This window comes from Rosa rugosa, chromosome 7 (genome assembly GCF_958449725.1).
Source record: "Rosa rugosa chromosome 7, drRosRugo1.1, whole genome shotgun sequence".
Taxonomy (NCBI): domain Eukaryota; kingdom Viridiplantae; phylum Streptophyta; class Magnoliopsida; order Rosales; family Rosaceae; genus Rosa; species Rosa rugosa.
This window is the reverse complement of record NC_084826.1, coordinates 4,599,327-4,615,315: the sequence shown is the minus strand read 5'-3', so window position 1 is coordinate 4,615,315 and position 15,989 is coordinate 4,599,327. Positions and strand designations below refer to the sequence as shown.

The 15,989-nt window shown below is 37.6% G+C and overlaps 2 protein-coding genes across 6 annotated transcripts; both read right to left on the bottom strand.

Annotated features, from left to right (window-relative positions):
* Window positions 1-367: 367 nt before the first annotated feature.
* LOC133720444 (protein ALWAYS EARLY 2) lies at window positions 368-10,938 on the bottom strand. Of its 5 annotated transcripts, none has more exons than XM_062146740.1 (20): window positions 10,730-10,938; window positions 10,022-10,123; window positions 9,834-9,932; window positions 9,648-9,710; window positions 9,469-9,546; window positions 8,851-9,016; window positions 8,124-8,365; window positions 7,665-8,037; window positions 6,713-6,790; window positions 6,028-6,329; window positions 5,849-5,911; window positions 4,713-5,030; window positions 4,443-4,621; window positions 4,051-4,333; window positions 2,993-3,193; window positions 2,503-2,661; window positions 1,835-1,969; window positions 1,513-1,725; window positions 1,031-1,321; window positions 368-864 (listed from the first exon to the last, which is right to left on the bottom strand). In XM_062146740.1, the coding sequence occupies exons 2-20, from the start codon at window positions 10,103-10,105 to the stop codon at window positions 700-702; spliced, it is 3,492 nt and encodes a 1,163-aa protein (XP_062002724.1). In that variant the 5' UTR covers window positions 10,106-10,123; window positions 10,730-10,938; the 3' UTR covers window positions 368-699. The 5 variants fall into 5 exon arrangements, with proteins under 5 accessions (XP_062002724.1, XP_062002725.1, XP_062002726.1 ...); XM_062146741.1 differs by having other exon boundaries at window positions 5,849-5,905; XM_062146742.1 differs by having other exon boundaries at window positions 6,046-6,329.
* Window positions 10,939-12,173: 1,235 nt separating this feature from the next.
* On the bottom strand, window positions 12,174-15,287 carry LOC133723924 (salicylate carboxymethyltransferase-like). Its single transcript, XM_062150795.1, has 4 exons — window positions 14,434-15,287; window positions 13,933-14,334; window positions 13,243-13,494; window positions 12,174-12,904 (listed from the first exon to the last, which is right to left on the bottom strand). Exons 1-4 carry the CDS (start codon window positions 14,506-14,508, stop codon window positions 12,545-12,547), a joined length of 1,089 nt encoding a protein of 362 aa, XP_062006779.1. The 5' UTR covers window positions 14,509-15,287; the 3' UTR covers window positions 12,174-12,544.
* Window positions 15,288-15,989: the final 702 nt, after the last annotated feature.

The window sequence follows — 15,989 nt, the reverse complement described above, 5'->3', positions numbered from 1 at the left end:
TATAATGAATGACATTTGGCGAGGATAGAATGATTTTGCAGACGACAACTCGTTGGGAGAGATGCTATTATCGGTAGATGTATATATATATATTTTTACGTTTTAATAATGAATACCATAGGTAGAAATGCTCTCATAAAAACACATTTAAAAATGCAAAATTTCCCAAAAATCAGACAAAATTTGAAGCATAAGACAAAACACAATTTTGTTGCAAAATGAAGTTTTTTAAGGCTCATATAAGAATGTAAGATATATTGTGACCGAGTTGGGCCATCTTTCTTTTGTATACTCAGACATCACAAAATGAGCTTCTGAAGGCTCCATATAACTGAGTGACAAATTGAGTGACAACCAAACACCAAGATGAGAAAACCACAATTTATATTCAAAAGGAAAGAATAGATTTCAACATAACTGAATTACAGTTATCAATGGCGGGATGATTGCTCGCATCGATATCATCACCTTTTTATTTTTGCCCAGGGCATATCGCATACAAGTTACAGAAGAAAAAGGAAAAAAAAGTTGAAAACCGAGATGTAAGACCGATATTCTATAGTCATATGTATATACAGGAAGGGGCTTCTAATTCACAGGTTTCTTGGGCATAACCAAGCAATTCTCGAGTTGCTTTTGGCAGCTGGTAATAACTTAGGGAATCAGAATGACTCCAAGGAATCGATGGGAGTCTAATACTCAAGTTGGCACGAGGGCTAATATCTGGGTCTTGATTCTGCCCATGCACATTTGAATTTCTCTGTACATTCCAACATTTTGGGGACAACGTGGATGCAAGCTTGTGACTGCATAATCTAATACTTGAGCCACAACAGCCGGAGGATATTGTCGTTCAGTACATGTCTGCAAATAACAAGTGACAATTTCAGCATAGTGAAAGATAGAAACTTTACCTTTGGAATTTAAAACCAGGTTGTCAGACTAGATTTTTCAGTTAGTTGAGTTTCATTATGAAAAGTGATATATTGAGTAGATAAGGCCAAAGAGAGACTATAATTTCTCAAGTTACCTGTATCATGTGCACAGCCATGACACAAGCAGTGATAACCTCCGAAAGCATCTGTGATTCATTTTTATCCGTCTCAGTATGTAACTTGGGACCAGATGCATCATTACTAAGGTTGGGCTCTGATGCACCAGAAATCAACTGATTGCGATGGCCCAAATTGCCATTGACCTGCTCTTGAGTCCTGCTCACTGCTGACCTAGAGTCTGATGTCATATTCTGAATATCGATGGAATCTAGAGCCCTTCTTACCCTTACATAAGCTTCTTCCCCTTCCTTCCTTGATGACATTGCCTGTAATGATTTAATGCATTATTATGTTGAAACTATATTTATTCTCACACCAAAGAAAATGGAAGAAAAGAGATCTAACTAATTACAGCCAAAATACTAGAGGACCAGCTGAAAAAAGAGTATGGTCCACAAAAGTGGATACACAAACCAAAAATTTTGACATCCAATTTCATACTGAGAGACCCCCATACCTGAACAGCAGCATTTACCAATGTATGTGCTTTCAATCTTGAAACTTCGACAATGTCAGCAACGCTGGATCCTGACTCTTGAGAAATAGATATATCAAAAGAACTAGGAAGACCGCCATAGACAGTGGAGTTCGTTGGGTGTTTCATCGAAGGAGGCAAGGTATTTCCAGGGTAGGTATTACGTTGCCTCAAACTAAGCAAAGCAGAAGAAACCTGCATATGAAATAAATCATTTTAAGACCAATACAAAGTCATACCAGAGTACGGTACACAAAAAAAAATGGTACACCAAAAGCTTTATAAATTCATGGAAGCCACATGCCTGGCCACTGGCTTCCTTTAGCTGTACAAGTACTGTGGCGTAATGCTTCTTATCGCAATCTTTTAAAGAGCATTCTCCACTGTTCTGGTTTTCCAGGATGTTATTAATTGTGCTAAGCTCCATCAACAATGCTTTCTAAAATCCAAAAACAAACCCTTTTCGAGCATCATTACTAATGCAATTGAAGGAGTATATTAAACAAGATTATCAAAGAGGCTTGATGTGGAGAGTGATTGAGTAAGACATAACAAGAGAGTAGATCTAGGTGACAAAGGATAAGGCAGTGGCTGATTCCAAGTAAATGCTGAATTTTTTTTTATTTTTTTTTTCCTCCAGTGGGTTCATCAGTTTATGCAAAACCACCAACAGACCTAGATCTCTGGTGTCCAGCAGGTGAGTGGTATAAAAGTCCAAAACACTGATGCCACAAACTTATATATGTGAGAGGGGGTTTAAACCAACAGTTTCATTAGACTTGCATTACCCATGGTTAGGGGTTGGAAGGCTGATGTGTTCTTAACCAAATGAAAAAAAAAAGTATATAAGAAAAAGACAGGTTAACCAACTAAAGTTACAAGCAAAGTGCATAGTTTAGCACCATTGCCAACCCAAATCTAATACAAATTTTGTACATTTATAATCAACTGCAGGGATACAAGGCTAATAACCTTTTTATCAAGAGCGCGATTCAGGTCTGAAAGAGCTCGTATATCAGCTTCCCTTGCTTGATTGTGTACCACCACACCAGGTTGACTACTTGCTGTCTGTGCACCAGCAATATCAACAGATGCTGCTTTTGGTTGTGAAATTATATGGTTTGTATCCCCCTGTGCAAATTTAAAAGAAACTTGAGTTTATTAAATGTTTAAAATTAGCATCTAAAGTTCAGTGAATAATCTATGTCACCAGGATCCCTGAGACAGAACCCTTGAGAACTATACATGATCCACCCATTTTTAAACAGTGAGACACACCAACTATGCAAGAAAGGAAACTTGTTTCAATATAATTTTCCTCATATATATTCTTTTTTTTTTTTCCCCTAATCCATGAAGGGAACATGCCAATTAAAAATCAAAATGCACATAGGTAGTACTTCTCTGAATTGCATATCCATTGAAAAAACATTCAAACTTTTTGCTTAGCATGAGATCTGACCTTTCCCTGCTGTAAGGAAGTATTCATGGGGCTGGGTTCTTTCTCCAAATGCCCACTTGAAGCATTCATCACAGGTCTTTCAAAATTTAAATTCCCGTTCAGATGGGGTAATGTGAGAGGGAATTTGTCAAAAGCAATATTCTGTCTCTTAAGTGCTTCTGGCATGTTATCCAATGGGTTTGAAGGCATACAATCCACATCCTGCAGTGAAATTTGGTCATGTCATATCTCAAGTAAGAGAGATTATTGTGATGTAGGTGTAGCTGAGTTTTGCTAGAGTGAAAGTAGGAAACGAAAACAGTTCAGAACAAATAAATCCATCAATCAGCAGAACAAAGAAGAGAGCAACCTGAACTAAACAGTATAATTGAAGTTTGCCTTTCTACCTTTTTTTTTTTTTTTTTTTTTTTTTTTTTCTTTCAGCAGAACAAAGAAGAGAGCAACCTGAACTAAACAGTATAATTGAAGTTTGCCTTTCTACTTTTTTTTTTCTTTTTTTTCTTTTTTTTCTTTCATACCTATGAACCTCCTCAAAACCCTCTTCGTGGAGCCCAACAGTGGAACCTCCAGCCAGGGTTCACCTTTCTATTTGTTACTCTAAATTCCAGAATCAGTGTAACTTTTGCATTCTAACATTCATGATCCATAGATAACAAATCCCTATCTATCATGTCTGTACTATATTTCACTTGTTATTTGCATTACAATGAGATAGCATCACCACACAGATCTATTAATAAAAAAAGGAAAGAATAAAAAAGGGAAAAAAAAAGAAAGAAAAAGGGAGATGAACACAAATGAATCATTAGATATAAGAGTTAAGGGGAAACTGTCTACGTTTTTTTTTTTTTTTTGGTTGGAGACAGGCCATTACTGGTAACTATTATAGTCACAAAAGACGCTAAAAATCTGATATGTATGTGGGTGAGAGTCACAAATACAGGAGAGAATGCAAAAAAAAAAAATAATAATAATAAATAAATACAGATTGCTCAGATAATATGAACATAAAATGGAAAAGAAAATGAAATGAAGACAGGTTAAAAAAAGCCCAATACCATGACGAATTCAACTCCTATCTCTGGACGATCAAACTGAACCCTGCACTTATCATGATCAACGGTGAGCACACTTCCATCGTGAACTTCTCTTGTTTTTGGATGAAGAGCGATGACACGTTGTCCAACTGATAAAGGTCTTGCCAGATCTGTTGGGAGTCCCTCCCTAACACCACTGCGGAGTTCAGCATAATGTTTTCTCACAGATTCCCGATATTGTTTAAGTTTCTCTCTTTCTTCACATAGGAAATGCTCAGAAAACCTCCGAGGTTTTCCCAGGGAACTGTATTAACAAGAATTCCAAAAAAAAGAAAAGAGATATTATATTACATGTTTCTCAGTACCGATTTCTAACTGTGAATAGTAGATAGAACAGAGACTCAAAAAAGTACCTTCTAATCACACCCCATTCAACGCGAGTTAGCCTCGGAATGTGTCCAAGTCCAACATGATTTAAGTACTCCTCAAACTCTCTTTTGGCAAACCAAGGGTAATCAATCGCACTATAAAACCACTCAAACGTACACCATCTACGTACCAAATGTGATGACAAGCAACAAGACATCTTCTCCTGTGTTTATTGAGAGAACAATATATTGGTTCTAAACTTAATATAGCTGAAAACTATTCATATGAATATAATGAAAAATGCATGAATTTACCTTTAGATAGAGAACTCTGTCCTGCACTGAGTTGGAGTGTTTATGAAGTTGAGTTTTTAATATGTTCTCAGATGACTTGGGCACTGCTGCTCTGGGTAGATACTGTTTACGTCTACTTCTTTGTTTAGTTGGGGAATGAACTTGGTTTGCAGTGGGACCCTCTGCTGTTACTGCCATTAAATCACTCACTGTTTGCCCAAAATCACTATTCAAAGAGCCGTCCACTGGTCTGACCGATTTCCATTGTTTTGAAGGAGTGGAGATTTGACCGGTACGTTTCCCTTTAACCACTGGTTTAGTCTCTTCTTGACCAAAAGCCTACAATTTATCGCAAGGAAAATGAAGTAAAATATTAATAATTTCCACTGGTTTATTATCTTCAGAATGTATAAAATTCATGTTTTCTATTAAACAACCACGCTCTGAAACCACAGTAGAATCCTAGTAATTGATGATTAAGGTTATATGCATATTAACAACTTACCAACTTTGGACCATCCAAAGTGACTGTATGAAACATAATAGAAGTGAACAACTTAATTGAAGGAGCTTGACGACATTCGACCAACTTACTAACAACTTAATATGAATTATTAATGTCCATATCCTTATATGTTACTCTTTCAAGAATTCCATACTGTTTTATCAGTGCCATATTTTGGTCCATCTTCCTACACAATACTTGAAAGCAACAGAATGGAGGTGCGATATCAGTTCAAATCATCTAAAGTAGATAATCTCCACAGAGTGCCAGAATTTTTTTTTTTCTTTTCCGGACACACCTAAGGAGAGAGAATAGGGGGTGGAAGTTGAAATTTCTTTTCTTCTGAACATGGGAATGTGAGGAGAGAGAAAGTGAGGGAAAAGAGGAGGAAGTGAAAGAAAAAAAAAAAGATAATTAAAAATTTAAATTATTAGAAAATTACTGTAATGGCCTTACTTTATTTAATTCGTTTAAATGTGAAAAGGGTTTGGGATTAAATGGAAAAATTTGGGAGACAAAGTCTGTTCTCTTAATATATAGTAATAGACTAATCTTCAAAAAGACCACCTCCTTGTCATCAACGTATAAGATGATGTATAAATCATTAACAATATTCAATGAGATATAAACATACGTAGAATGATCTCTATACCTCGGAATTTGAAGGTTCATTTACAGTAGAATCAACATTTGCTTCGGCATTTAATATCTGCAACTTAAACAAACAAAAAAAGTCGTTTATCAGCAATCAACCCAAACATTAAACTAAGATTAAATGAGAGAGAGAGAGAGAGAGAGAGAGAGAGAGAGAGAGAGAGAGAGAGAATGAACCTTCATTTCTATGTTTACCTTTGACACTGAGGGTTTCCGCTTCCTTTTCAGTAATTTATTAGTAGGCTGGAGCTGTTCTGATTCGGAGACAACATTGATATCAATGGGTGTCGAGTCCCTTGCAAATTTGGACTTTTTGGCATTAGTACCCTCAGTTCGAGAATCTGCAACGGGTTCTCTCTGTTTCCCCCCAGGGAGTTTATTTTTGTTTCTAAATTGGCTGGTAGATGTGGATTCAGGTATATTAGATTTTTCTTCCATTTCAGAAGTTGTTCTTTCATCCTTCAACTGCAAAGAGGATCCTACATCCAACAAAAAGAAGAGATGTGATGATTTGACCACACATGATAAAAGTGTAAATTAGCATGCATTGAACCTATATAAAGCATTGAATCCTGAAAAGCAATTGTAACTTACAGGCTGACTATATTTTTATGTAATCATAATCAATTCATCTAATTCAATTTCCTAAAAAAAGATTTCACCTCTCAGAAGTTATTGTGAAAATAAATGTGAATGGGTGTTCAGCACAGTGAAATTCAAAAAGCTGCCCCCTTGTTCCATTTCATTCTATATATATATATATATATATATATATATAGAGAGAGAGAGAGAGAGAGAGAGAGAGATTTCGACTGCATTGCAAATAAACCCATATGATAGAATAGAACCACAAAATACTTACCAGATTCCATTGTGGATGCTGGCATCATCAGTGACAAATCAGCCAAAGTTTGCAGAGCATCCAGTTCTGCGCTATCATCTACATGAAGGGCAGTTGCAATATCAATATATTGTAAAATATTGTAAAAGGCATACAGAGCAAAACCAGAATTCACATAGTAGGTTGTTTACCCATAGCTACAGAAGCTGAAAGGTAGTTCTTGACTTAAAAAAATAAAAGAGAGATGAAAGATAAAAAATATTGCTACCTTATTGTTGTTCAATTGATGTTTTATCCAAAAAGGTAAAATCAAATATATACAGAAAATAAACTGCATAAAAAAAAATCCAGAAATAAATAAAATAACACATTATATATGGAACTCCATGACTCAAAATTGGCCAAACAAACTAAATAACCTTATGTTTACAGTTGCATAGATTCAACCAGATGGTCTAGTCCACTCAACACACAAAGCTTCTCGATAACAGATTAACACAATCCAAAAAATAATTCTGAAATTTTCTCAAGGTAAATTTTGTAGGTAAATATCGACGACAATTTCCAACCATCACAAATGCTCAAGACTCTAACCACAGTTTAATTCATAATATTCATCTCTAGGTTCTACGATGATCCAGACCTAAACAGAAACACAACTGTTGTAGTTTTAAGAAAAGGAAAAGAAAAAACCGGAGTACTAGTTCTTTTTTCAGTTCCTTATCTTTCTTCCAGTTCTGGTCCTCTGACATTAAGACCTAAGCATTTAAGTTCAATAGTCTTCAACAAAGAAGAAAAGAATATCATGGTAAAATTCCTTAACAAGAAAAAACTCCAAAAAAATAACATCACTCCAATTATTTCAACTTTCAATTTACCAAGAGACAAGAATAAAGGAACAATCATATGGTAATCTCCCTCTGTCCTAAATGTAGGACAGGAACAATATACTTATGTGCAGTACCAACATTACCTCCAAAATATAGTTTCTTGCTTTCATTCCTTTGAACTTGTGAGGAAAACCAATCTCCTTTTGCATCTGAAACTTCAATATCAACTTTTCCCTTGGCACTGACATTAAGTCCTCCTTCAGTGCCACTACATGCTTCACCACCATCATCAAATTGATGGTTTCGAATGTCTTTAACTTTCTCTTTCTTTCCATAAACTTTCTTCCCCTTCCTATTAATTTCTACAGTACCTACACCTTCCATGTCCATCAAGGAACTACTGTCTCTGGCATAATCTCCAGTTTCAGCCCCTCTACTTCCTATACTACCTTCCAAATAGTCTTCGTCCATTGAAGCATCACGAAGGTTGGCTTGAAATTTCCCTGATGGTGGATGCTACAGTACAATAAAAAAATTGGTTCATTTTTGCAAGATATAGTGAAAAAGGTAGTGACACAAGAAGTGAAGGCATAGTTATGTACCATTCTTTGCGAGCTCTGACCGGAAGATCTTCTGTATGGTGTTTGAGAAAGTTGGGGAGAGCCTCCTCTGTGAGAAGCCTCAGTCAATAATGCTGCAACCTGGGCAACATCATAATCATTATCTGCCTCTGATTTCCGACCCCTTCTAATTGGAGAAGCATAATTTTCTCCATCATCTTTCTTAGATGAATATTGAACTGGGAAGCGAGGTGTCCTCTTCCCAACTGCACGAGGCTGATTACCTAATTGAAATTTGAAATCAGACGAGCAGAACTCAGACTTCAGATAATAACCACTTTTAATATGTATAGCACAGGCAGAAAATAGTATCCAGCTAAATATCCACAATCAAAAAAGACATTCAGGTCACAGTTATTGTCAATTGTAATACTTGTAAGCACTGATGTTCAAGCATAACTGAACATTTCTATGCTACTCTAAATCGATACGAGTATGATCATAGAAGCCACAGTGAAAAAGAAATAATCCTTTTCCAAAAATCACTTGGATATCAGTTGAACAGCAATAACATGTTCCGTGTGAAATGGGCACACATCTTTTTGCACTCACTCTATACATGATGCTCCTTTTGATTTATGGACATTGCATTATATCAGAAATCCAACTAAACAGAAACATTTTTCTCAAAAAAAAAAAAATACTAAACAGAAACATCAGTATGTCATAGAAAACAATGACTGTGATGTCTTCATGTAGAATATCATACCATCAAGTCTTCTCCGTTTTAAGTATGATAGGCATCCATCTACTGAAGCCATTGAATGAGACTGGAACACGTCTTTTGAGACGCTATCTTTACCAAGCTTACGTTTCTGGGGTCTCCGGGAATATCTTATAGCATCATTGCTCTCCCGTTCACTTTCACTGCCTTCCTGTCAATTGATAGACATGATATCAAGTTACAAAGAGATCCCTGGTGAATACAAATATTTGAATTCATGCTAAAATAGCACTATACATCTATCATGCAATTTTTGTTTTGCCAAGTTTCTCTCTATAGTAGTATCACATGTTAACTCATGTTACCTCAAAAACATTGATATCAGACATACAAGCAAATAAAGACACAGACTCAGTCCGTCACACACATGTGCGCATATACACACGCTTGACATAGATTTAATATGTAATCTGAAACAAATAACTTAATACATGACTCCTCTCCAAAACAAGTGAGGAAACACATACAAACAAATGCTAAAAAGGGACACAGATTTAGATACTAGAACACCATCTCCAAGTACATAGCTCAAAATTAATTCTGGATAGAAGCCAAAAATAATAAAAGTTCAAGGGATAACATGAAATTGTAATCCAATCTCACCATAACATTATAGTGGTCTGTCATCATCGCTATAAGGCCAACAACAGAAGCTGTGCCCTCTGGCAATGACAAGTACGCCTGACATCAAATGAATTAATGATGGCTAGAAGTCAGAGATGCTATAAGATCACCTTATAGTCAATGTTCAATAGGGTTAAGGTAGCATAATGGACACATACTCGGTTCATATTGTAAAGAGCCTCCACCATCTCAATATTTCTGTTGCGCACTACAGCAGCCACCTAGAAATCCACAGAACTCAATATTCAAAAACTTGCACTACTTTATCTAGAGGCTAAAACAAACAGATTATAAACCATGAAAGGGCAAAGCCAACTGAATCAGGACAGCATATAACGGCCTACCTTCTTCCAATTTTGCCCATATTTCCGGTAGGCTTCATAGAATCGCTGAAGCTCTCCCTTGCTCCACTGCGGTCCTAATTGATCGGTAAACTTTCTCTTCTATACATTGGAAAGTGGAACAAAACATCAAGCAATTCACATAATACCGATTCACAAATACTAAAATGGAAAACCAACATAAGACTCACCCCTTGCTTATTTTTGCCACCATGAGAGGCCTCACTCAAATTTGAATACCGTTTCACGGCTTTAGCTTTTCTGGTGGGTGCCATTGAAACTCTTCACCTTATCTGAAACACAATAAAACAGCAAACTTTACTACCTGAATTTCCAGGACTGAAATTAAACCAACTACAACACTAAGCACTAGCACCAACTAAAGCCCAAAACGATAAAGTAATCCTCACAATAACAACCCAGAACACATAAAACCGCATTCATCCACCCAAATTAAAAACCCAACAAGATCTATAAACCTCAAAACACTGATCAACGACTACACCCACCAAAGCCCTTTCCTTCTGCTCCTCCCTATTCCACAAAACCAAAACCAATTTCCACAGCACCCACAAAAGTTTATTCTAGTCTCAAATTCAAAAACTCAAACCATGAAATTCAAAAATCAAACCTCACACACCAAATTCAAATTCCTCCTAAAACCGCCTAATTCCCCCAAAAACCAGACCACATTTCAAGATCTCACCCCAAATTTCAAAACCCCACTCTCCCTTCAACCACTCCAAGCCACCAAACCCGGCCGCCGACACCTAATTCCCACAGCCACTCCAATTCAAGCAAAACACAACTCCTCCACAGCAATCAGCACCAAAAACTCAACTCAATTCGACCAATCCCGGCCACCTAAACCCTAAAAATGACAGATCGGAGGTACTCACTCGCCGGTAGGGTTTATGCAAACCCGAATTGAACCATCAGAGGGGGCACAGATGGAAATACCGAAATAGTGTTAGAGAGAGAGAGAAAAAGTGGATTTCTAGAGGGAGAAAGGGGTGGAAAGAGAGAGAGAGGAGGCGTTGCCGCGAAACTTGAATATAAAGGAGAGAGGGTGGGCCAATGAAATTTCACAGAGCCTCAGCAATGTAGAAGATGAGGGTCTAGGAGGGAGACTCCAGGGTTTGTAATTTTTGGGGGGGAGGATCGCCGTACACGTGGAGGAAGGGAGGGAGATGGACGGTGTGAGTTTGGTGGGGGTGTTTGGTAGTGTGGGGGTGAGGGCAGGGGATTGGATTTGAAAATACTCTGGGATGTGGATTATTATATTAGTGCCCCGTGTGGTTTTTGAAATGTTTTGGTGAATTTACGGGGATCTCCTTTTTGGGCAAGTCGGTTGGCTCGGGATTTGGGCCAGGCCCAACTTGGGATGGTATCACGAATTTGGGCCCAGGCCCAAGGAATGATTTTTATTTTTTTTGAAAGGTGGCAAAGATGATTTTTTTTTTTTTTTTAAGAGGTGAATGTGAAATTTTATTCACATGAGATAGAAGTACATAGGATATAAGTGCTTGAGTGTCTAGGGTTTAGATAGGAAACAATGACACCCAACAACCTAATAGGAATTATGAGAGTCAGGAAACAATAGCATACTCACTATTAATTAGTTGCGTTGCTTGTATCTCTCAAGAAAATACATTCTTATAACCAGAAAATGGATGAAGTGGAAAATTGTCTTCACTTCTTCTCTAAAACCTATTATGTAAGCCACTTGGTTGAAAAAAACACAAACGGTGGTGGTCTCGTTAAAACCTTGCTCAGATAAAACCCAATACATGCGAAATAGCAGCATCCACACCCATTCCTCTATCTCTTGAACAACAACACTGCCCGTGTTTGGATTTTGGTGGAATGTCGTAGTCCAATATGAGTAGGTTGTGGGTCATGGTGGGTGTTAGGGAGATGGCAGCAAGACGATACAGAGGGGCTGGTGCAGCAGAGTTGTTGATATGTTGGTGGTGGCTATGCATAGATTGGACTGGGCCTAAAGCAAATGAAATTGCGCAGATTGCTAGTATGACAAACCTTACTAATTGGTGCATATTTGAATACATAATATTAGATTATTAGTATATGTTCTTGCTATTATTCTGGATGCTTTTTTGTTGCTCATTGTGATTGGGGTTTTAGGCTTTATGTCCCCCCGCCTATCATATTCAACACTTCCATTAATTAAAACTTAAGGACAACGACACCAGCTCTTATTTCAAAAAGAAAAGAAAAAACAATATATAGTGGTATTAGAGTGAATGATAGTTTGAAAAGAGTATAAGATCGAAACTAGGATCGGAAGGAAAGATGAATCTGAAATTGTTTATTTTTAGAACGGCTTGAAATCGTATCTTATTTTTTATTATTATTTTTTTTTTTTTGAGGGGAATGAAAGACTAATTCATTGATTGAGCATCATTACAATCCGAGATTAATATAGCCTCCACAGACAGAGGAATATTTGAAAAGAAATCTATCTGAAAGTCAATGTTCTTGGCTTCCTGAGCCAAGATGTGAGCCACGTGTGTCTTCCAACCTTGAGGACACGAGCATCCAAAGCCTCATCCAAAGCCTTATTGATGTTTAATATTAGAAACATAGTAATAAAAAATGACACAATTTAAGACTACGAGGCCGTGGCTTCTAATTAAATGTAGAAACGTTTATCCTTAACCACAACAATGCATATTCTCGATTATTCAAGTTACTCAATACTCCTTTGTCAAGGAAAGAACCATATCGATAGACTGGCACTTCTCCTTTTCCATGTAATCAAGAACATCTTTTTCGAACCTGCGAAACAAATCTTCCATGACTCCCTCTCCAAAGTGACTGACCAGAAAAGGCTCCACCACAGACCTAATGTGAGTGGAGAATATACCCGCCCTTGCTTTCTTATCGAGACCACTATCAGCTTCCTTTATAAAAGAGTCCCAATCATGTTTAAAAACTTGAAGGTCCTGCAACCTAAAGGATCCTTCGGCCTCGATCAGCTCCATCAGTTCCTCCATTGTAGGTTCGTAGTATGGAATATTGAAGGAGTCCAAGTTTTTCTTTTCAATCAAACCCTGAGATTCATGAAATTAGTAGCAAATAAGAGAATAATAATTAAAACTAAAAGGTCAAATAAAAGACGAGAATAATAATTAAAACCAAAAACTAAAAGGTCAATTAATAAAAGACAACGTACAATGCCGTTACTAAGTCACTTCTCTGTATGTATTCCTATGGACTTTTTGTATGGAATGGTGAAAATAATAAAAGGGTGTTCTTCGATCAGATCAGATCAGTTGGAGGAGAATGTGAAATAATATGGAGGAGAAGGTGCAGTACACATTAATGTATTGATATGCCAAAGATGCATGGTTTAAGAGCAACCATCTGCAAAATACACGCACTGACATACCTCTAAAACCATATCATTGATTTTCAATCCAAGACATTCGCATATAGAGTGGGGTTCATGACTGTTTATGCTGCCCCTGATTGTGAGGACCATTCCACCCTGAGGGACCAACTCTTCTGCACGAGACCTTAGAAACACTGTGAAGTCGTTTTTAAATTGTTCAAAGTATTCATTAAACACAGAAGGTGGGCTTGTCTTGGCTATGCATATGTTTCCCTCGTTGAGTCCTTCTGTTACCAAACCTTTTGGAACCTGCAGGCATTCCACCAATATGATCAAAGCTGGGAATAACTTGAAGACGAACTACGTACATAGGAGTAAAATTTTCATCTGATGCTTTCAGTGCTTGTGAAAGGCCACTAAATTCAGAAGGAAAATTTAAAGAAGAAAAGCAAAGCTGGAGTATATGAACTAAAATATGCAAAAATCGCAATTCTGATTGAAATCATGAATACCAGCACAAGTTTCCATTCTATAGGTTCCAATGATAACCAAATTTTAGCAAGTTTTTTATTTGGACCGAATATTTTTGCTTAAACGCACGCATCATAACAATGGGCTAGAAATACATCTCAATTCTCAAGGCTAGGGAAAAAAAAAAAACAATGGCCTAAAAACTAATGGTTGTGATCAGCAAAACATATGGATCGGAGACAAGTTAATAAAAGAAAATAAACATTAATTATAAACCTTAGAGATCCAGTGCAGAGAGTAAGAAGAGTGAAAAAAGTTGACAGAATTCTTAGGAAAGAGCCTGCCATAGAAAGAACCGGGCATTCCTGCAATGAAGCATGGCTCCGGCCACTTCCTTTCATCGAGTTTTTTGTAGAAGCCTGGCAATGATTTGAATACTGTGTTAAAGTCGTTTTGGGGAAGATCATTCAAAAATACTTGGAGCGATGGAGGTCGACGGTTCAAATTTTGACACATATTCTGGATCTTGTCTATGACATTTGATACGACTAAAAGGGTGTTTGGTCCTGAAGAACATCCCAAGTCAGCTATCCTCAAACACTCTGCAGGGAGGTTGGCGCAACACAGCTTCTCTATGCTTGCATCTACAATGGGCTTCGCCCATGAAATCACTGCTCTCTGAAAGGAACACGTATTTACGATATTAATTATATCTTAAGAAACAAAACGAGAGAGAGAGAGAGAGAGAGAGAGAGAGAGAGAGAGAGAGAGAGTAACTTGAAGAAGCGAGTTGTTTGCATAGCTTGTTCTCCCATCTGCGCCATTCATGTGAAGGACTTGCTCCACCTCCATTGGATGTTTGCTTTCAAAGTTTCAAATGCTCTTCCTCTTTAAACACGAATTCAGCTGCTAATTAAGAAGACTCCGGTCCATATATATACTAGTTAAGGTGGCACGGGAAATAACAAATAATGGAAATAAGAAAATGAAAGAAAAGTATGCAACAGTTTACGTATTTTGGTTTTATATAAACACTGCATGGGCGTGAAAAACATGTGCGATGAATGTCCGTATGCAATTGTGCATGATATAATTGTACATGCATGTTTTTCATTTGCATGTGTGATCTCTATCAGTACGGGTTCAATGTATTTGATGCATTGCACGTGTTTTTCACTATCAGCGTGGTCTGATGGGCAGCAGTACTGCAGTAGTGGGGCCTTTTGTTGGGAAATAAATCCCCTCGTCACGCAAGTACTACTAGTAGAGATGGAAAGAAGAAATAAGCAAACCAATAAGACAACAAGATTTAACGAGGTTCGGCCAATTTCCTTGCCTACGTCCTCAGAGAGTTTTCATCTTCACTATTGAGAGAATTACACAAGTACAAGATTACACCGCTCAAATTTATACACAACTTGAGCACTCGTGTTTATACCCAACCCGAGCCTTGTATCCAATCGGATACCCCTTGTACACCCTCTCTCAATCCTAGAAGATTACTCTACCGTACCCCAAGAGCTATACACGCCCTTGAACACACTCCCCCTATCTTCTACATCTTGAAGACCCTTGGAGTTGCTACTGAAACTCTCCCTATCTGGAGTTTGGGCTCTCTGCCCTCTCTCATCTTCTTTGTTGTTGCCGATGGGGATTATATACAAAACTCTGCACCTCTCTCTCTCTCTCCAGCTCCAAAAGAAGAAAGGGTGAAAGGGAAAAGAATAGTTCTTTCACTTTCCACTTTTCCTTCTTTCCTTTATACTTTCACTTTCCTTGTTTGCTGGCATGTTTTCTGCCTTGTCTTCTGCAGGTTTTCCACTTTCTTCTTCCTCCAATTAAGGAGGGATCCCAACACCTTTTTCTTGATTTTTATCATATTTGCACAATTAATTTGTTGCAGACTTTCATGGTGACTTTCATGGTGATGAGCCATGTCGAATGAGCTAGCGGTTTTCATATCGTCGTAATTTGTTGCAGCAATAGCCACGAAGCCACCGTTCTGTTCTGTGGTGGCTGAGACTTATGCCAACAAATGCCATCATTCCTGAGTACGATGAGTCTTTTTTTTTTTTGTTACAAGTAGGCCTGGCAACAGTGCGGTCACGGGCGGGTTACGGGCGGACTTAATGGGTTGGCGGTCTTAACGGGCTCAACCTATTATAACCCGTTATCTTAACGGGTTATAACGGGTTGAGCCCGATGGGTTTGCGGGTTACCTGTTGGAACCCGCCGTTAAGACCGCTAAGGTTTTTTTTTTTTTTTTTTTTTAAAAAAAATTTAAAATTCTTTTCTAATCAATTACCCACTAAAACCGTTAATACCTGTTAACA